Here is a 15,304-nt window from a genome sequence, read left to right as displayed (position 1 = left end):
CACTGCCAAGCCCCAAAGGCATTATCAATGCCACTCTGTACCACCCACATCCATAAAATCATCTGATACAAATATACTGCGAACATCTTGAAAAGAGGTCTTCAAGACTGACAGCAGTTTTCTGAAGGACGGCTTAACATTTTCAGCATTTTTTTAACAACAGCCTGTCAGAGCTTGAGCTTGTTTATTTGAGGATACTCATTTTTGGTCATGTGTTTGCTGACACACAATGACAACTTAAAATATTTTCTGGCATCGGTAGGGACTGTCTGCTTTGTAACTGTTTACATTGCTTTTTGTGTAATTTGCATTATTTTATATATTTTTTAAGATCCCAGATGCTGAAAAGGTGAGGACTTCAAAAGACTCTGAAATATCCTTGATACTTTATTAACATGTGTCAGGTGTTATTAACCTCCCCAAAACAGTTTTGTGCCAAAAACAGTTCAGAGCACCTGAGCTAGCACAAGAGAAGTGCACAGACCCAAGCAGATCGACTGAAGATGTATCATTGAACTACTCTGCCCACTTAGCTGTTAGCCAGCTCAGCTCCTGAGCCACCTCACCACCTCTCACGAAGAACAGTGCAAGCGCATAGCAAACAACAGAACTACAGCAGTCCTGAAATAAGGTTGAATTAAGATGTCACAGCTCTGCACAGGGAGATAAAAGGTGCTGACCTTTTTTCCTTTGTTGACTTTTAAACACAGCTGCTCTTATCATGGGTATGAATGTGGGTAATTTCAGGAGTAATCATGTCGCAGGAATCCATTCATTTTGAAAAGGAGTTACCAAAAGAACATTCCATATCAGTAGAAGAATCAGCAACTTGCGGTAAGACCAGAAGTGGAAAACATTCCACATTTGTTATCCTGCCTCAAGACCATTATTATCACTCTTATGAGCCAACTGATGAAACATTCTCAAGAATAGAGTGATGAATCTTTGATTAATAAACATTAACTGTATTTATTACTGAACATGAAAAGGATTACCAGTAATTATACTTTGACTTCTGGGTTACTTGATCATCAACCTTTGTAACATATCAATAGCAAATAAAACACTCAGGCAGCAGAGAGTTGGGAGGTACTCACATTAAACAAATTACTCCACAGAACAAGAGTGACAAACTACAAAGGACACAGAGCAATAGCATCAACACTGTTGTACGTGACCCAGGTATGCGTATTTCATGTAGGATTTGAAGGACAAGCCCTAGAACCTCTCCAACCCCTAGGCAACAGTTTCCCAGCAGCTTCAGTTATTCTCCTTTGGGACTGCCAGAACCACATAAGAGAACACTGCAGAGAAAGCCGGATCAACCACATAACCTGTCTCACTACACAATCCCACCAGCAGCCATGTTGATGCAAGGGTGGAGGCAGAAATGTGTGGCTGAAGGTAGAAGGAAAAGCGAGAATGACCTTTTATGAAACATATGAAACTTTATGTAACCTCAGTTTCTCTTTCTGTTGAAGTAAATAAGCATAACATTTGCAAGTTACTATACTGTTAAATATTCTTACAGCCAAATTTTCTTTTTTTCATGTTTCTACTAGGAGCCAAAATCCACGGTCTCCCTCTACCACTGCTAAAAATGTCAGTCAACACCACAGACATTCCAACCAAGCTCACGGATACCACCAAAACCAGGTGTTATCTTGCTTACAAGCTCTAAGTATTATCAAAATACATAACACATCATTATGCGAGCTACAAATCACAAAGCAGCAAAAGTCAACAATCCTACTTCACTTATTAAAGTAACAAATATTTCAAATAATTCCTGAAGATCTGCATAATATTTGCAGTGCAGTCAGCAGCATAAGGACTTACAGGATTTGATGACATTTCTATCCTAACTGAGCTTTTGATAGCAGTCTGTAAGTTTGCAATGGCTCTTGAGTCTTTACAATAATTACATGGTAATATTTAGAGAGGGAAAGGGACAACGTGAGACCAAGAAATAATTGTAGTGTTCCTACGTCAACCACCTTGACAAAGTCTTACCCAAACTCCCTAACAATATCCACTAAGTCATTAATATATGATCTATTTTCCATGAAAATCAGACTTACGATTTCCTGCAATATGCAGTTAATTCACCAATTAACTTTGTGATCTGAGCATATATAATTCCTTTCATAAGTAAATCAAACTCTAATTTTTTGTTCCTCGTTGGTGCTACTGGAAGACATTTTCAAAACCTTCTTGTCACAGTAGTTGTCTCCTTTTATCGCTTCTCAGCCTAGATTTATTTATGATAGCAAATCATGACAGTACTATTTGTCCTTAGGCCATCACCATCCTGACACTTAAACAACTTCTTCCCTGGCGTATTTATAAAGACAGGAAGACAGATGTGTCACTGCGATATATCTATAGTAGAATGGAAGAGACATATTAAGAGGAAATAAGAGGAAGGCATATAAACTTAATACCCATAAACATAATTCATATCTCATCTGGAATACCGTTTAGTTAACTATCTGACGCCAGTCCAGGGTCACCACCACACCAAACAGTTCCAAGGCAAAGCACTTCCTTTTTCTACTTTTTCCCTTCTTTCCCCTCCTTCACACTCCGCAAGGCCCAGTTTACAGCCCTTGTTCCGAACTGCTTTTTCGCCTTGACCCTGCCAATACTTCACGGACGAGGGGAGCGCACGGTTCCCGGTGCCGGCAGGAGCGGGCCCGCTGGTCCGTTACCGCCAACGGCTGCAGGTGCGAGGGCGACAGCCACAGCCTCGCTCGCTCGCGCTTAACGGCTCGCGCGTGCTCAGCTACGCCTGCCGATCTGCGCTGCGCGTGGCGTGTCCCTGCCGCGCGCATGCGCACCTCCACCCCCCCCGCCGGCCTGTTGTGCGCGTGCCTTGCCGCGGCTGGCGGCCGGCCGTTGCGGGGGCGGGGTGGGTGACGCGCGCGGAGCTGCCGCAGTTGCCGTTGGGTTTGTGCGCGTGGTGATGTCGGGCCGCGCGCTGCGGCAGGAGGAAGAGGAGGAGGAGAAGGAGAAGAGGGGGGAGAGCGCGAAGCTGCGCCAGAAGGAGGAGCTGAGCCGGAGGGTGAGCTGAGCCGGCCTTCCGGGAGTGGGGCGGAGGGCCGCGTCCCCCCCCGTGTATCCCCCCGGTGCTCTCGGCTGCGTGGGGTGGGCTGAGGCGCGTCCAGGGCCGTGCTGCCGGGCGGGATGCGAGGGGTGGCGGCCCCCCGAAGCCTGTGACCTCGGGTGTGATCAGCGTGGAGAGGTGGGCGAGTCCTGTCCGGAAGCTGGGGCCGTGGTGATGCGGGTTCTGAGTGTAGGGCTCGGAGGAGACCGGCTGTCGTGTAGCGAGCTCGTCGGCGTCGCTGTTAGCTCTCTTGGCAAATTAGCTTTTTGGTTCTTACAGCCCCGAGTTGAGCTTGAAATGTCAGGTGAGTTGCAGTGAGGTTCTTCTCTGTAGTACCTGCTTCAGCTGTACCTGCTCAAAAAGTCCCAGGGGATTTCAGTCACAGGGGCTGGCACTCCTCGTAAATCTGCTCTATTTTCCGTAGTGCCAATAGCTTTCTTCAAGATGAAATCTGTCAAGTCCTATGGAACTGCTTTCCCTCAAAAAATGACCTCCTTTCCATGTGGCCATGTTGTATAAAGTCAGTGGTATTTTTGATTGACTGGGAAGATACAAAGCTAGGATATAAGAGTATTGCAGGTTGTAATTTCTGTTATGCTTAAGTGTCTGGTTTAGTCCATAGCAAACAATGACACTGCTGTTTTGTCCGTTGGAATTGCGAATATAAGCTATTGATGTAGCTGCTGGAAAACTTGTCTTTTCTGTATGCCACATTCTGTATGCTAACCTAGCTCTGGGGCAGCTTTCTACTCTTGCACCAATTCCAGGAGACACAAAAGAACAAAGAAAACCGTATTGTTTGTTTCTAACAAAAAGCATTAGGTGCCTGCTGACCAGATTTTGTTCTATTTTATTGGCTTTTATGATAGTCATCCTGATTGCTCTTTAGAATTGACTGCTATCATTGTAAAAGAAACTGGGAATATCTGCCACCTCTGCCAGTGCTGTCGAACAGAGTGGTAAATCCCACTAAGGAAGTTTGTGCAAAACTCCAGAGCAATAGAAAGGCTTCCATTGCTCTTAGTGCAGTGTTAGGGGGGTTGGGTTTTTATTGGTTCCATTTTGAATCTGGAGAATACCAGTGATTATAATGTCTGCTATAGGTATTATGCTAAATTTTGTTTTCTAATTATTATTTGATGTTTTATTAGTTGTTTGCATGTTTTCTTTTTTCCTGGGGGAAAAATGTGATCTCTGATTATAAATAGCTAGAAGTACTCTGGCTTCCCAGTAGTGATTGCTTTCGAGGGTAGGAGAAATATCAATTCGTGCAAGATAACCCATTTTTAGAGCAGTTATTTAGTATTTCATTTTATGTCTACTAGCACTTTGTCTTCAATGGTCCATGCAGAGAACAGCAACTACGTATGCCTGTAGCTGTCTTAAAATATCAGTAAGCGTTTTCACCATCATGATTATAATACAGTAGTTTATTTTTAAGAATTAAATTGAGGTGCATCTTTTGCCTTTCAGATTAAAGAGCAGAAGGTTGTAGTTGATGAGCTTTCTAATTTGAAGAAGAACCGTGTAAGTATTTATTAATTTGCTTTTGACTATTTCATTTTAGCATCAAAGAAATAAGCATAGAGACAAGAGGGGAAACAAAGTCAGAGCACGCTCTCTTTAATTTGTTGTAATACAGATTTTGGTACAGATGTTCTCAGAATAATTTGTCCTCCAAATGATTTGATTATGTACAATTGTGCACTGTAACACAGTATGGTTTTGGGTTTTTTTGCCTTTTTATGTTTTATCTGACATTTCATTAAAATGGTAGAGTTGGTCAGAAGACTTCATGAAGTATTCTTACTTTTCATGTGTATATTTTAAAATAGAATGTGATCCCTCACATATGAGGAAAAGAGAAGTGGAGTGTAGTTATGCGTTGATCATGGAATGTTTTTGATGGTACGACATTAGCGTATTGGTGTTGTCGGGGTAGAACTTACCCCTTCACTTTTATGTCAGATGGGTATCTCGGTGGACCTGCATCACCTTCTGCTGCAGTGTGGTTGCTGGAGTTCTTTGCTTTGACTTAATGGAGTGTTGGTTTTGTTTTACAGAAAGTTTACAGGCAGCAACCCAATAGCAACATATTCTTCCTTGTAGACCGAACAGAAATGCTATCTCAATGCAAAAGTAAGTCTGCAGTGATCAAATTGATTAATTTTGATCAAGTTGATCAAATAGTTAGCTATTTAAAAGCTGTATTTGTAGCTGTTAATGATTTCTAAGGTATATTGCAATGAAAAACTGGCAACTGTATATCAAATACAAAGTAGACTTCAGACACGTGCTTGTTTTTCTGGATTGGATAAATATGAAAGTGTTTCCATTTGATATATGGATTTGATAAAAGAGCTGAAGATGTACAAAGAGCAAGTCCCCCACAGAGGGGTCACTGTTCTCAGCTTTGGGAAGCTGTATAGTCCTTTGTCCTTTAAATAAATAAAAAAAAAAAGTCTAAAAATTGCATGGGATGAGTAGGAAGAAAATAATGACAAGTTAAACTGGAGATTAAGCTAGAAATCTTTAGGCAGTTGAAAGAATGGATCTGTGGGATTATGAAGATAGAATGGATGATAGGGTTGATGATTGTACAAACATTAGAAATGTATAAATTTAGAAGTATAAATTTATTTCTGGAATCAACAATTACTACTTTCATTTTGTTTCCTTTGATTTGGATTGATAGTGTTGATATTTTTAATTGACAATTCACTTTTCTTATTATAAATGTGTAAGTCATACTGATCATATAGTCAATAGTTGACCATTCCCCTAATTCTTCTACTTGCATTGTGGCTTTCTTTGGGAGAAAAAAAATTCATAATCTTTGTATGATTAAAGAGGAATAAGCTACAGTGAGCTATAGTATTGATGTAACACAAACATAGCACTTTTGTTACTTAGCATTTCATGTTTATCTCTTTAATTGAACAAGTGGCTGGAGCTATGCATTTCTTAGATACACTCTTAACTACTCATAAACTCACTCATAAACTTATCAGTTTATGAAGCTGATTATTTGTGTATTTTTCTCTTACACAGATACATTAGATGAATTAAAGAAGGCACATCAGGAGATGGAAAATTCAGACAAGATTAAAATGAAGAAATAATCTATCTGAATTCAAAGTCACAATGTGTGGTATTTGTTGCATTGTTACCTTGTGTAGCCAGCATGCTATTCATGATTTCTTTAATGAAGACATACTCTGCCGTCTTAGAAGAAGAGGACCAGACAGTAGCCAACAGTTGATAAAAACTGTGTCTGATCCATGTTATGAGTGTCTGTTTTCTGGCCATGTACTTCACTTGAGGGGACTGGTGACTCCTCAGCCTCTGGAAGATGCCAATAACAATATTTTTCTTTGGAATGGAGAAATTTTCAATGGAGTGCCTGTAGGAGATCTAGAGAATGACACAGAAGTAATGTTTCATCATCTCGCATTATGCAGTAGTGAAGCAGACATTTTGTCACTCTTTTCATCACTTCGGGGTCCATGGTCTTTTATTTATTATCAAGCATCTAGACATTGTTTATGGTTTGGTAGAGATTATTTTGGTCGTCGCAGTTTGCTTTGGCAATTCAGTAATGAGGTTGACAGTGCTTTCTGTCTCACATCTGTAAGTGTTCATTCTGAATCGGGTAACCAGTGGAAAGAGGTCCCAGCATCTGGAATTTTCAAAATTGATCTCAAAGCCTGTGCATCGACTACATATTTGTCTTTAACATTGTTTCCATGGAAGTACAGCTGCACAGAGGTAGCAGTAGAAGAAATATTCATTAACATTCTGGACCAAGTTTCAAAAGACTTACCAAACCATGTACGTCTCATGATGAATGAATCAAAATTATGTCTCAGAGCACCAGTTATGCCCTTAAATAAAACAATTTCTGAAGCTTCAGGTGAACGTCTGGACAGTAATATTAGCAACATTATCCATACGGTTTCTGTAGAAACCCTTCAAGGATTTCTTGCAGAGGAACACAAGAAAAAATTAGTCCATCAGTTTATTGATGTTTTGAATGAAGCGGTGAAGAGACGGGTTTTATCTCTTTTTAGAGAACAAGATCAGAAAACAAGAGAAGTTCCAAGCATGTCTAATGGGAAAGCACATGTTGCGGTGCTCTTTTCTGGTGGCGTTGATTCTATGGTTATTGCAGCCCTCGCTGATAAACATGTGCCTTTGGAGGAACCAATTGATCTTCTCAATGTAGCTTTCATGATAAAAGAACAAGCTAAGCAAAAGGGTAACACTAAAAAACATAGCAACCAGGAAGTACAGCTTGACTTGCTTTGTCCTCAAGAAAGTTGTAAAGATCTTCATGCTAAAATTGGTGCTCATTTATCTTGTTTTGATGTTCCGGACAGAATCACTGGTAGGGCAGGACTGAAAGAATTAGAAGCCATTAACCCTTCAAGAACCTGGAACTTTGTGGAAATTAATGTTGCACCAGAGGAATTGAAAAAAATGAGACAACAAAGCATTAAGCACTTAATTTATCCACTGGATACAGTCTTGGATGACAGCATTGGCTGTGCAATTTGGTTTGCTTCCAGGGGAGAGGGTTTTATTACTAACCAAGGAAGATTGAAACCATACAAAAGTCCTGCAAAGGTACTGATTGTTTTCTGCCTTATGCTTCACCTATGAATGTAAAAACAGTTATGTTGTTTTAGAAATCAGCAGGGGTCCTTAATATTTATAAGGCTTCTGAAATTCAGTGGCAAAATATCAGATAGTCCTGTACTGATGATCTTTGTGTAATTCTGGAGTTAAAAACTGCATTCAGTTCTTTTGTCAGGTAATGTGTGTAGCTTTTCATTAAGCTTGAATAAGCAACAGTGTGACTAGGAAAAAAATAACAACAATCATCTATCATTTTCAGTGTTTCAATTCCAGTAGTGGGTAACTGCTATTCAATCCAAATTGCATAGGTTAACGAGTTTAGAGATACATGTTAATGAAGTATTAAGTACTGTTGTTGTGTACTAGCTGTTGTGGGCAGATTGATTAACTTTACTTGTAAGAGAGTAGTGGTGAAATATTTATTAACATAAAACAGTGATTTAACAACATTAGTAGCGAATGCGACAGTGTTTTACGAGATTCAGTGGAAAGGTACACTTGATTAATTACTGCATAGAGGATAGAGGACAGGGTCAGACAAGTTGTCAGGGAGACCCTCCCGTTGAGTCACAAGGTTCAGAAAGGACCCCCTTGCTTTCTAAACTCAGAGAGGAGTCTAGGTGCGGCTAGGTCCAATCCTAGTCCCAGACTTGTTCAGCGGTTTATGTCTAAAGGATTATATATGTGCAATCAGTCCTTAGATCACTTAGTTAAGATTTCAAAGTTCAGCATGCTGTTAACCACTTAGCAAGAATCTGTTGTGGCAAGGAATTTCTCAGCCTTGAGGAGCAGAACCTTAAGCGAGCGTCCCCACTCAAGGGGAGATCCTGGCATGCAGCCTACTGCCGTGCAGGAGAGCTCAAAGGGCTCTTGGGCTGTCCGCTATTTTATAGAGTAAGATAATTGACTTATAGTCATATTTGCATGTAAACAAAATATCTAAGTCCCCACTCCAGACAGCGTTTTGACAGTGTTGCCAGCCATCCCCCAAAGCCCAGGTGCAACTGGTAACAACTCATAACTCCCACTGATGGTTGTGGCTCCAGCAGGAGCTGGGGCTGGGCAGGGGGGGAGACAGGGGAGAGCAGAGCACACCGCCACACCAGCACCCCAATGGCTGTAAAATTACTAGCTTGTTACTTAGGCACAGCATGTGATAAAATCGCAATTAATAATGGTAGAAAACATGACTACTTGGAATCTTTTGTAATTAGAGTATGATTGAATGGCAGAACTACAAAAAGCAGTTCTTTCTTTTTTCGTAACTTATTTTCATGTACGTAGTTTTAAGTAAAATCTTTTTAATAACTAGGTTATTTTCTTGGGAATTTGATTCTTATTTCTCACTTCCCAGTTCCTGATGCTTTGCGTAGGGAAGAATAAATTCTTTAATTTCAGGAGTTTGCAGTCCACTGCTGCCTTTGCTTTTTGAGGCTTCTGTTGCTTTTCTAATAATTGCTAGATCTTAAAAGCACAAAAAACCACTAACAACACACACAATAATTTGCGTAAAAACTACTGCTGTAGAACACAGTTGATGTAGTTGACTGATCCACTTAAGGATGTGCATCTCAGATTTGCACAACATAAAAATTCACCTTAGGTCTGGAATATGTTGAAATGAGTCATGAATTAATAAAACACAAAGCAAAATTATCATTCTGTCATTAGTTACTTACTACTGTGCACAGGTTAAAAAATTAGTTGACCGCTAGCTGGTGTCAGATTAGTAAAACATGCTTTACTGTTTATGTTAAGAGACTTCCACTTTTGTAGTGAATTGCTGTTGAAGGCACAGTAGTGGACCAGACGTAATAATGGGTTTTTTTGATAGCATTTTATGTGATTATCATTGAGTAGACAGAACAATATGGCATGTTTTTATTTTGTATAATGCAGTTGTTATTAACCCAGTAGCTGGTAAATTAATAATAATCTGAGAGTACATTCAGATGACTGTTTAAAACCTACAACATACTGCGTAATCTGCGGCAACAATTTCTTTGATAAAGGCTGGTGTTTAACAAATGCCGTTTATTGTAACAGAAACAAACAAAGACATTATTCAAAGATATTGGTGTATTTGTGATGCACACAACATTATTTTCATGATTTTTCCTTGCCTCGGTGTGTACTTTTAGGTTTGATTGTGAACCTATTTCAAGTTTCCATTGACTTTATTGGGAACTGTTTCTGCAAATATGTAAAGCACATCCCATCATCATATGTAATATATTTAGAAGATGTGTATTAAAGTTATTCTCCTTAAAATGTAATTAAACGTTTAAGACCTGTTACGTGTTATTAGCTTGTATAGATATTAAGAAAGATTTCTTTTATTCTGTTTTCTTAGGTTGTGCTTACAGGAATTGGAGCAGATGAACAGCTTGCTGGGTATTCTCGACACCGTGTTTGCTTCAAAAAATATGGATTAGAGGGTCTGAATAAAGAACTTGAAATGGAGTTAGATCGCATTTCTTCTAGAAATCTTGGTAGAGATGACAGGATTATTGGCGATCACGGAAAAGAAGCCAGGTATTATTGTTTTAACATGAAGCAAAACTGGTTTTGCCGGTTAGATTCTGCTTTTAACACTCCAACAGAAAACTTAATTGAAACTTCTGTGCATTTTGTCTCTAAGTTCTGTTGCAGTTTCGTTAATATGCACTGTCTTGTGGCATTTTTTGGTTTTGTTTTTTAAGAAGTGGTCTGTAGTACTGTGGAAGAGTTACTTAAGCAAATTAAGCAACTTGAACATTGGATTTCCATCTGCAAGTTTTAAGAAGCAGAACAGATGTTGAAATAGTCAACATCAAGTTGGTTTTATTATTTTAAGTGAGACAGTCTTCTGCACAACTTTGAAGTGTTCTGGTGCGGTCATTTGGGGAGTGACTTTGAACAATGACAGTGTAACATAGAAGCCATGTATTCCTGCCCGTGCAGTAAAGGCATGATCAATATCTACTGTATTTCCTGGTTAAGTCAGAACAGTTCAAGAATCATTTTATTTGTGTTTACTTCCTCCATGCTACCACCAACTTGTAAAAAATTCCTTGGGTGTTGTCCAGTAGCAGTCTCTGCTACTGGAAAACAGGTGCATGAAAGGTCTTTTCACGTGATCTTTGTGCTAGTGTTTTTCCAAATCGGTTCTTAGTTGCATGTGTTCAGTTTAGGAGTTGCAGTGGTGAACAGGCCATGCTGTTAAGCTTGCATGTGATTAGATATGAATGCTTGGAATTTGGAATGTTGTCAGAATTTGTTGTGTGAATATTTTTGTTTCAAAGTTACAGTGTAGATACATACAGTATGAAGTTTTTGAAGAGTTCTTTCACGTGTCTGTCTTCCTTTAGGTTTCCTTTTCTTGATGAAGAAGTTGTTTCATTCCTCAATTCTCTGCCCATCTCAGAAAAAGCTGACTTGACTTTACCTCGAGGAGTTGGTGAGAAATTGATTCTACGCCTTGCAGCCAAGGAGCTTGGCCTTACAGCCTCAACCGTTTTGCCCAAAAGGGCTGTACAATTTGGATCTCGGATTGCAAAACTAGAGAACAACAGTGAAAAAGCATCTGACACATGCAGCAGACTGAAGTTATTTTCAGTAGATGAATTATAAAGCTACATCTTGAGATGCTGCATTTATTCTATATACAAATTCAGTAAATCTTTGGAGTTTTCTTAGAATGTTTGGTCTGGTTTTTTTACACACTTGGACATTATTATTAATCATCAAAGTAATATGTGTAGATGTCTACTTCTACTAGAGACTCACTATGAATCCATCTTTGGGGGAGGAAGGGAATACTGGGCTCTGGAGAAGACAGGATAGCCAGAGGTTGGCTTTCTCACCCTTCCTAACTGATGTCAGTGGCGCAAAAAGCATATTGAATCTGTCCAATCTGTCACGTACATAGAATTCGGTACGGTAGATTTTCCTCTGGTGTAGAACAGGGCTGGTCTTGCAGCTGTGCTTTAGGAGAGGATTCAGGTTATGGTTTTAGAAGGGAGGGTGCAGTGATAAGCTGGCCTGGGTTGCCACAGGCAAAAAGAGCTGAGGGTCTTGGGCCTTGTCACCTCAGAGATCTGCCCTCTAAGAGTCATGCTTGCCCTTTCAGTACTTGAGAAACAGACACCCCACACACGCCCTGGGTGTTTTGGGACCATCCTGTGCAGCCTCCCAGTCCTCAGCCAGTTCTGCAGGACTGCGTTGGTTAGTGGTCCGCAGCCTGGGGCTACCTCTGCTCCCAGAGAAACTGGGAAGCTCCCTCCAGGCTGTTCTTTGTCCATCATTGGCTCCCTAGCTTGCTGCCTCTGCTTTTAGCTTTAGCTCTGCTACTTTTACTTCAAGTAAGATCTCTTTTAAACAAAACAAAAAAGATCCCTCTTTCAAAAAAAAAAAAAGTATGTCGATGCAATCATGGGGTAGAAATACGAATGGACTTCCTCTGAAAAAAAGCTTGAATTAGCTTGTCTTTCTAACTGCGTATGGAAGGATTGCAAAGTTAACGTAAGAAAAACTGGGTACATGCTCTCCAGTGTTTTTGGTAAGGTCAGAGCTTAGTACTCAACATGCTACCTCACAATTATATTTTTTCTGTTGGTCCAAGTAAGTGGAGAAATCAAAAATCATACCAGAAAAAAAATAATCACTTTTCATACAAAACATAATACATCGATTCCTACAAAGTCTCTCTAAGGGTGTAAGTAGGTTTTCAAAATAATTTTTCAAGTCTGTAAAGAAATATTAAAAAAACTTAATTTTCAGTGCTTCAGAGCACTGGCAGATTTCTTACCGGTGCTCTGAGGAAAGTGACTCCCTAGTACCTTACCCTGGGATGTTTGCAAGAGTTCTTGCATCTTGCTGTAAAGCAGGTGGAGGTTGGACCAAGAGGAAAAATGAGGCTGATGAAATGCAACTACTGTTCATTAGGTGTTATCTCTGTAGTAGTGTTGGAGTGTTCCTAGGAGTTATGTGTCACCTAGGCCACTAAGAAAAAAAGTTGCGCTTTTTGTACCCAGGCAAATAGTTTCTGTTCCAAACTAAGAGGCCTCTAATATTTAGGGAAACATGAGAAATAATTTTGGAAGGATTCTAAATAGTTTTAGGTAGGTTAAAAAGAAAACATATAATTTGGTGTTGGCAAACTTTATCCAGTTATTCATGAGAAATTAATTTATCATTATTTATAATACTATTATTTGTAGAGTCTCTTGACCACGTTTGGTTCCAGAGGGAGAGGGAAAAGAAAAAAAGCTATTTTAAATTCAATACTTGATGTATTTAAGTCGCATTCTATAACATTTTGGAGCAACCTACAGGAACATTACTGTGTTTTAATCTCATCCTTAAGAAATTTATTGTTTTCTTGCAAATACTAGTATAGTTCTTGATTAAATAATATTCTATTTCTTTTTTGTTGTTGTTTTTTTTAGCCCCTCTAAGTATTGTATTTTAGAAACTGGAGAATATTGAAGAATACTTGGGCCTCACAAAAGCGTTGCCTAGAGCTGAATAAGCTGACAAGGCAACCCGCTTGTCAGACAGTAGCACAGGTAAATGCTAGTGCCTTGTCTGCAAAGTCTGACAAAAGCAAGTAGCAAGAATTAATTACTACTGTGTCCTCTAGCTGGCTGGCTTCAAAATATGAGCGACAGCGCTCAGTAGAGATTCCCAGAGAGAGACTGCTGGGCCAGCTAAAAAAATCTGTGTACCCAGACAGCAACTTTGGAAGCACTGGTGGATTCAGGTATGTGCTGGTATTATTAAGAAGTCCATCAGATTTTGTGAGAATTGGCTGCTGGAATTTGCTGTTTAAACCTTCCATAAATTCAGATGCAAATTATCATCACAGTACTTCGTGTCAGATTCCTCCAGCTGATAGAAAAATTGGACAAATTTTTATCAGTGTTGACTACACGGTAGAAGCTTAGGGCATACATACTGAAAGAGAAATGTGTCTGGATCTTAGAGTGCTTTGAAATGAACGTTGATACAGATGGGAAAACCCAGACAGATGGAAATATTTTTAGAGTTTTGTTCAGGAGGAGAGTACGAAAACTTTCCCATTAAAAAAATACCTGATACTGCATGTAGCTTATACATGGCGTTCCTAAAGCTGGGATCATTACTTGAAAAAAATATAGATCGCTGGATCTCCTGCAAAATTATAAGATGATATGAAGTGCTGTAAATTCACGCATTTCCAAAAAAGCTCCGCATCCACCGTGGTATTTAAGTTATTGGTTGGATTTCCAAAAGTCCTCAGTACTCGGAAGCTCTCTCTAAGAATAACAAGAGCTCCAGGCTTAAGAGATGTATTTTGAAGAATTCATAAGACACGTGTGTATATACTTTTTCCCCAAACACTCTACGTAGTTCTATTTATATCATTTACCATATCTGTATAATTAAGATTCAAAATTAGTTGCCTTGTTATATAATAAAAAAGATGATGTTAGAGACAAAAGAATCTTTTAATGTTCTAACTTACATAGAAGTAATAGTTCCCAGTGTATTAATAACAATACTATCAGGTTATAGTGCATCTTACAAATACATTTTTAAAAATAAAGACTAATGTTTGCATTTAGGTGGTACAAACGTATTTTTATGGAAGGCAACAATAGCGTTCTAAAATATTTCATTTCACCTTCTAGGTTTTTCTACTCATTCCTGGTTTTGCAGGATATTTTGATATTCTTGATATTTCCACTAAGCATGAATTTTAGGAAACCTATGATGAAAATACGAACGAAGATCCAACTTACAACCCAAACAGTACAGTAAAAAAAAGTCTTTATGCAATATGCTGATAATAGGCTATTTAAATTGACGCTTGCACTACAGAAGTGAAGCTACATGAAAATGTGTTTAGGTTTCATGTGGCGAATAGGTTCACCAATGTGGTAAGATCAACAGAGGCATACTAAGATACAAACCAAACCAGATTGCAGCAGAGGCTATCTCTTCAGCAAAAGCTTCTGAAGAAATAATTGGAAAAAATCACGGCTATCTGCAGGAATATACAGTACCTTAAGCTCCATTTTTACTGGGGTTTAAAAAGAAGGTGGAATGCCCAAATTTAAGTAAACATCTTCAGCCATATTCCAGTAAAAAACCCTAAATTTACTGATTTTTTAAATTCAAATTTTGCATTGATGTTTTTCTATCTTCCAAAATATCACACCTTGCAGATTTTTTGTATTTAAATTATATATATATATGTATCTTTTATATTAAATACTAAAATAACTTGAGTGTTTTAAGCTATTGACTTATTGCTACTTCTAAGAAAGAAAAAACCCCACTTTTTTATATCTTGTGGAGTTAAAACTGAAAGAGAACCATTTGGGTTTTTTGGACCAAATTTCAAATGTCAACATTTTCAATATGCACAGAAAGAGTATTTTTATGTCCATGGGGGAACTGATTTCGATGTTGGTACTCTGTCAGTAAAGGATATTTCATCAGAGATCGTGATTCTAGTTTGCTGTCTGTCTTGTAACGTGCGTGTGTGTATGTCTTTGCAGCTAATAAATCATGACAGAATATTGTACTTGGTTA

General features: G+C 38.9%; 2 protein-coding genes across 2 annotated transcripts; both read left to right on the top strand.

Moving 5' to 3' along the window:
• The first annotated feature begins 2,854 nt into the window (after window positions 1-2,854).
• Window positions 2,855-6,297, top strand: ASDURF (ASNSD1 upstream open reading frame). The gene is made up of 4 exons (XM_063341630.1): window positions 2,855-3,064; window positions 4,580-4,633; window positions 5,170-5,245; window positions 6,158-6,297. Exons 1-4 carry the CDS (start codon window positions 2,966-2,968, stop codon window positions 6,226-6,228), a joined length of 300 nt encoding a protein of 99 aa, XP_063197700.1. The 5' UTR covers window positions 2,855-2,965; the 3' UTR covers window positions 6,229-6,297.
• On the top strand, window positions 6,251-15,296 carry ASNSD1 (asparagine synthetase domain containing 1). The gene is made up of 3 exons (XM_063341627.1): window positions 6,251-7,732; window positions 10,098-10,279; window positions 11,095-15,296. The coding sequence occupies exons 1-3, from the start codon at window positions 6,251-6,253 to the stop codon at window positions 11,354-11,356; spliced, it is 1,926 nt and encodes a 641-aa protein (XP_063197697.1). The 3' UTR covers window positions 11,357-15,296.
• The last annotated feature ends 8 nt before the right edge of the window (window positions 15,297-15,304 follow it).

Source organism: Chroicocephalus ridibundus, chromosome 7 (genome assembly GCF_963924245.1).
Source record: "Chroicocephalus ridibundus chromosome 7, bChrRid1.1, whole genome shotgun sequence".
Lineage (NCBI taxonomy): Eukaryota > Metazoa > Chordata > Aves > Charadriiformes > Laridae > Chroicocephalus > Chroicocephalus ridibundus.
Note: the sequence above shows the minus strand (reverse complement) of the source record. Positions and strands in the feature narration are given on the sequence as shown.

Coding starts and splice junctions, on each gene's coding strand:
- ASDURF (XM_063341630.1), top strand. CDS start 2,966: ATGTCGGGCCGCGCGCTGCGGCAGGAGGAAGAGGAGGAGGAGAAGGAG. Junction 3,065..4,579: donor AGGAGGAGCTGAGCCGGAGG/GTGAGCTGAGCC, acceptor TTTGCCTTTCAG/ATTAAAGAGCAGAAGGTTGT. Junction 5,246..6,157: donor AATGCTATCTCAATGCAAAA/GTAAGTCTGCAG, acceptor TCTCTTACACAG/ATACATTAGATGAATTAAAG.
- ASNSD1 (XM_063341627.1), top strand. CDS start 6,251: ATGTGTGGTATTTGTTGCATTGTTACCTTGTGTAGCCAGCATGCTATT. Junction 7,733..10,097: donor CATACAAAAGTCCTGCAAAG/GTACTGATTGTT, acceptor CTGTTTTCTTAG/GTTGTGCTTACAGGAATTGG. Junction 10,280..11,094: donor GATCACGGAAAAGAAGCCAG/GTATTATTGTTT, acceptor GTCTTCCTTTAG/GTTTCCTTTTCTTGATGAAG.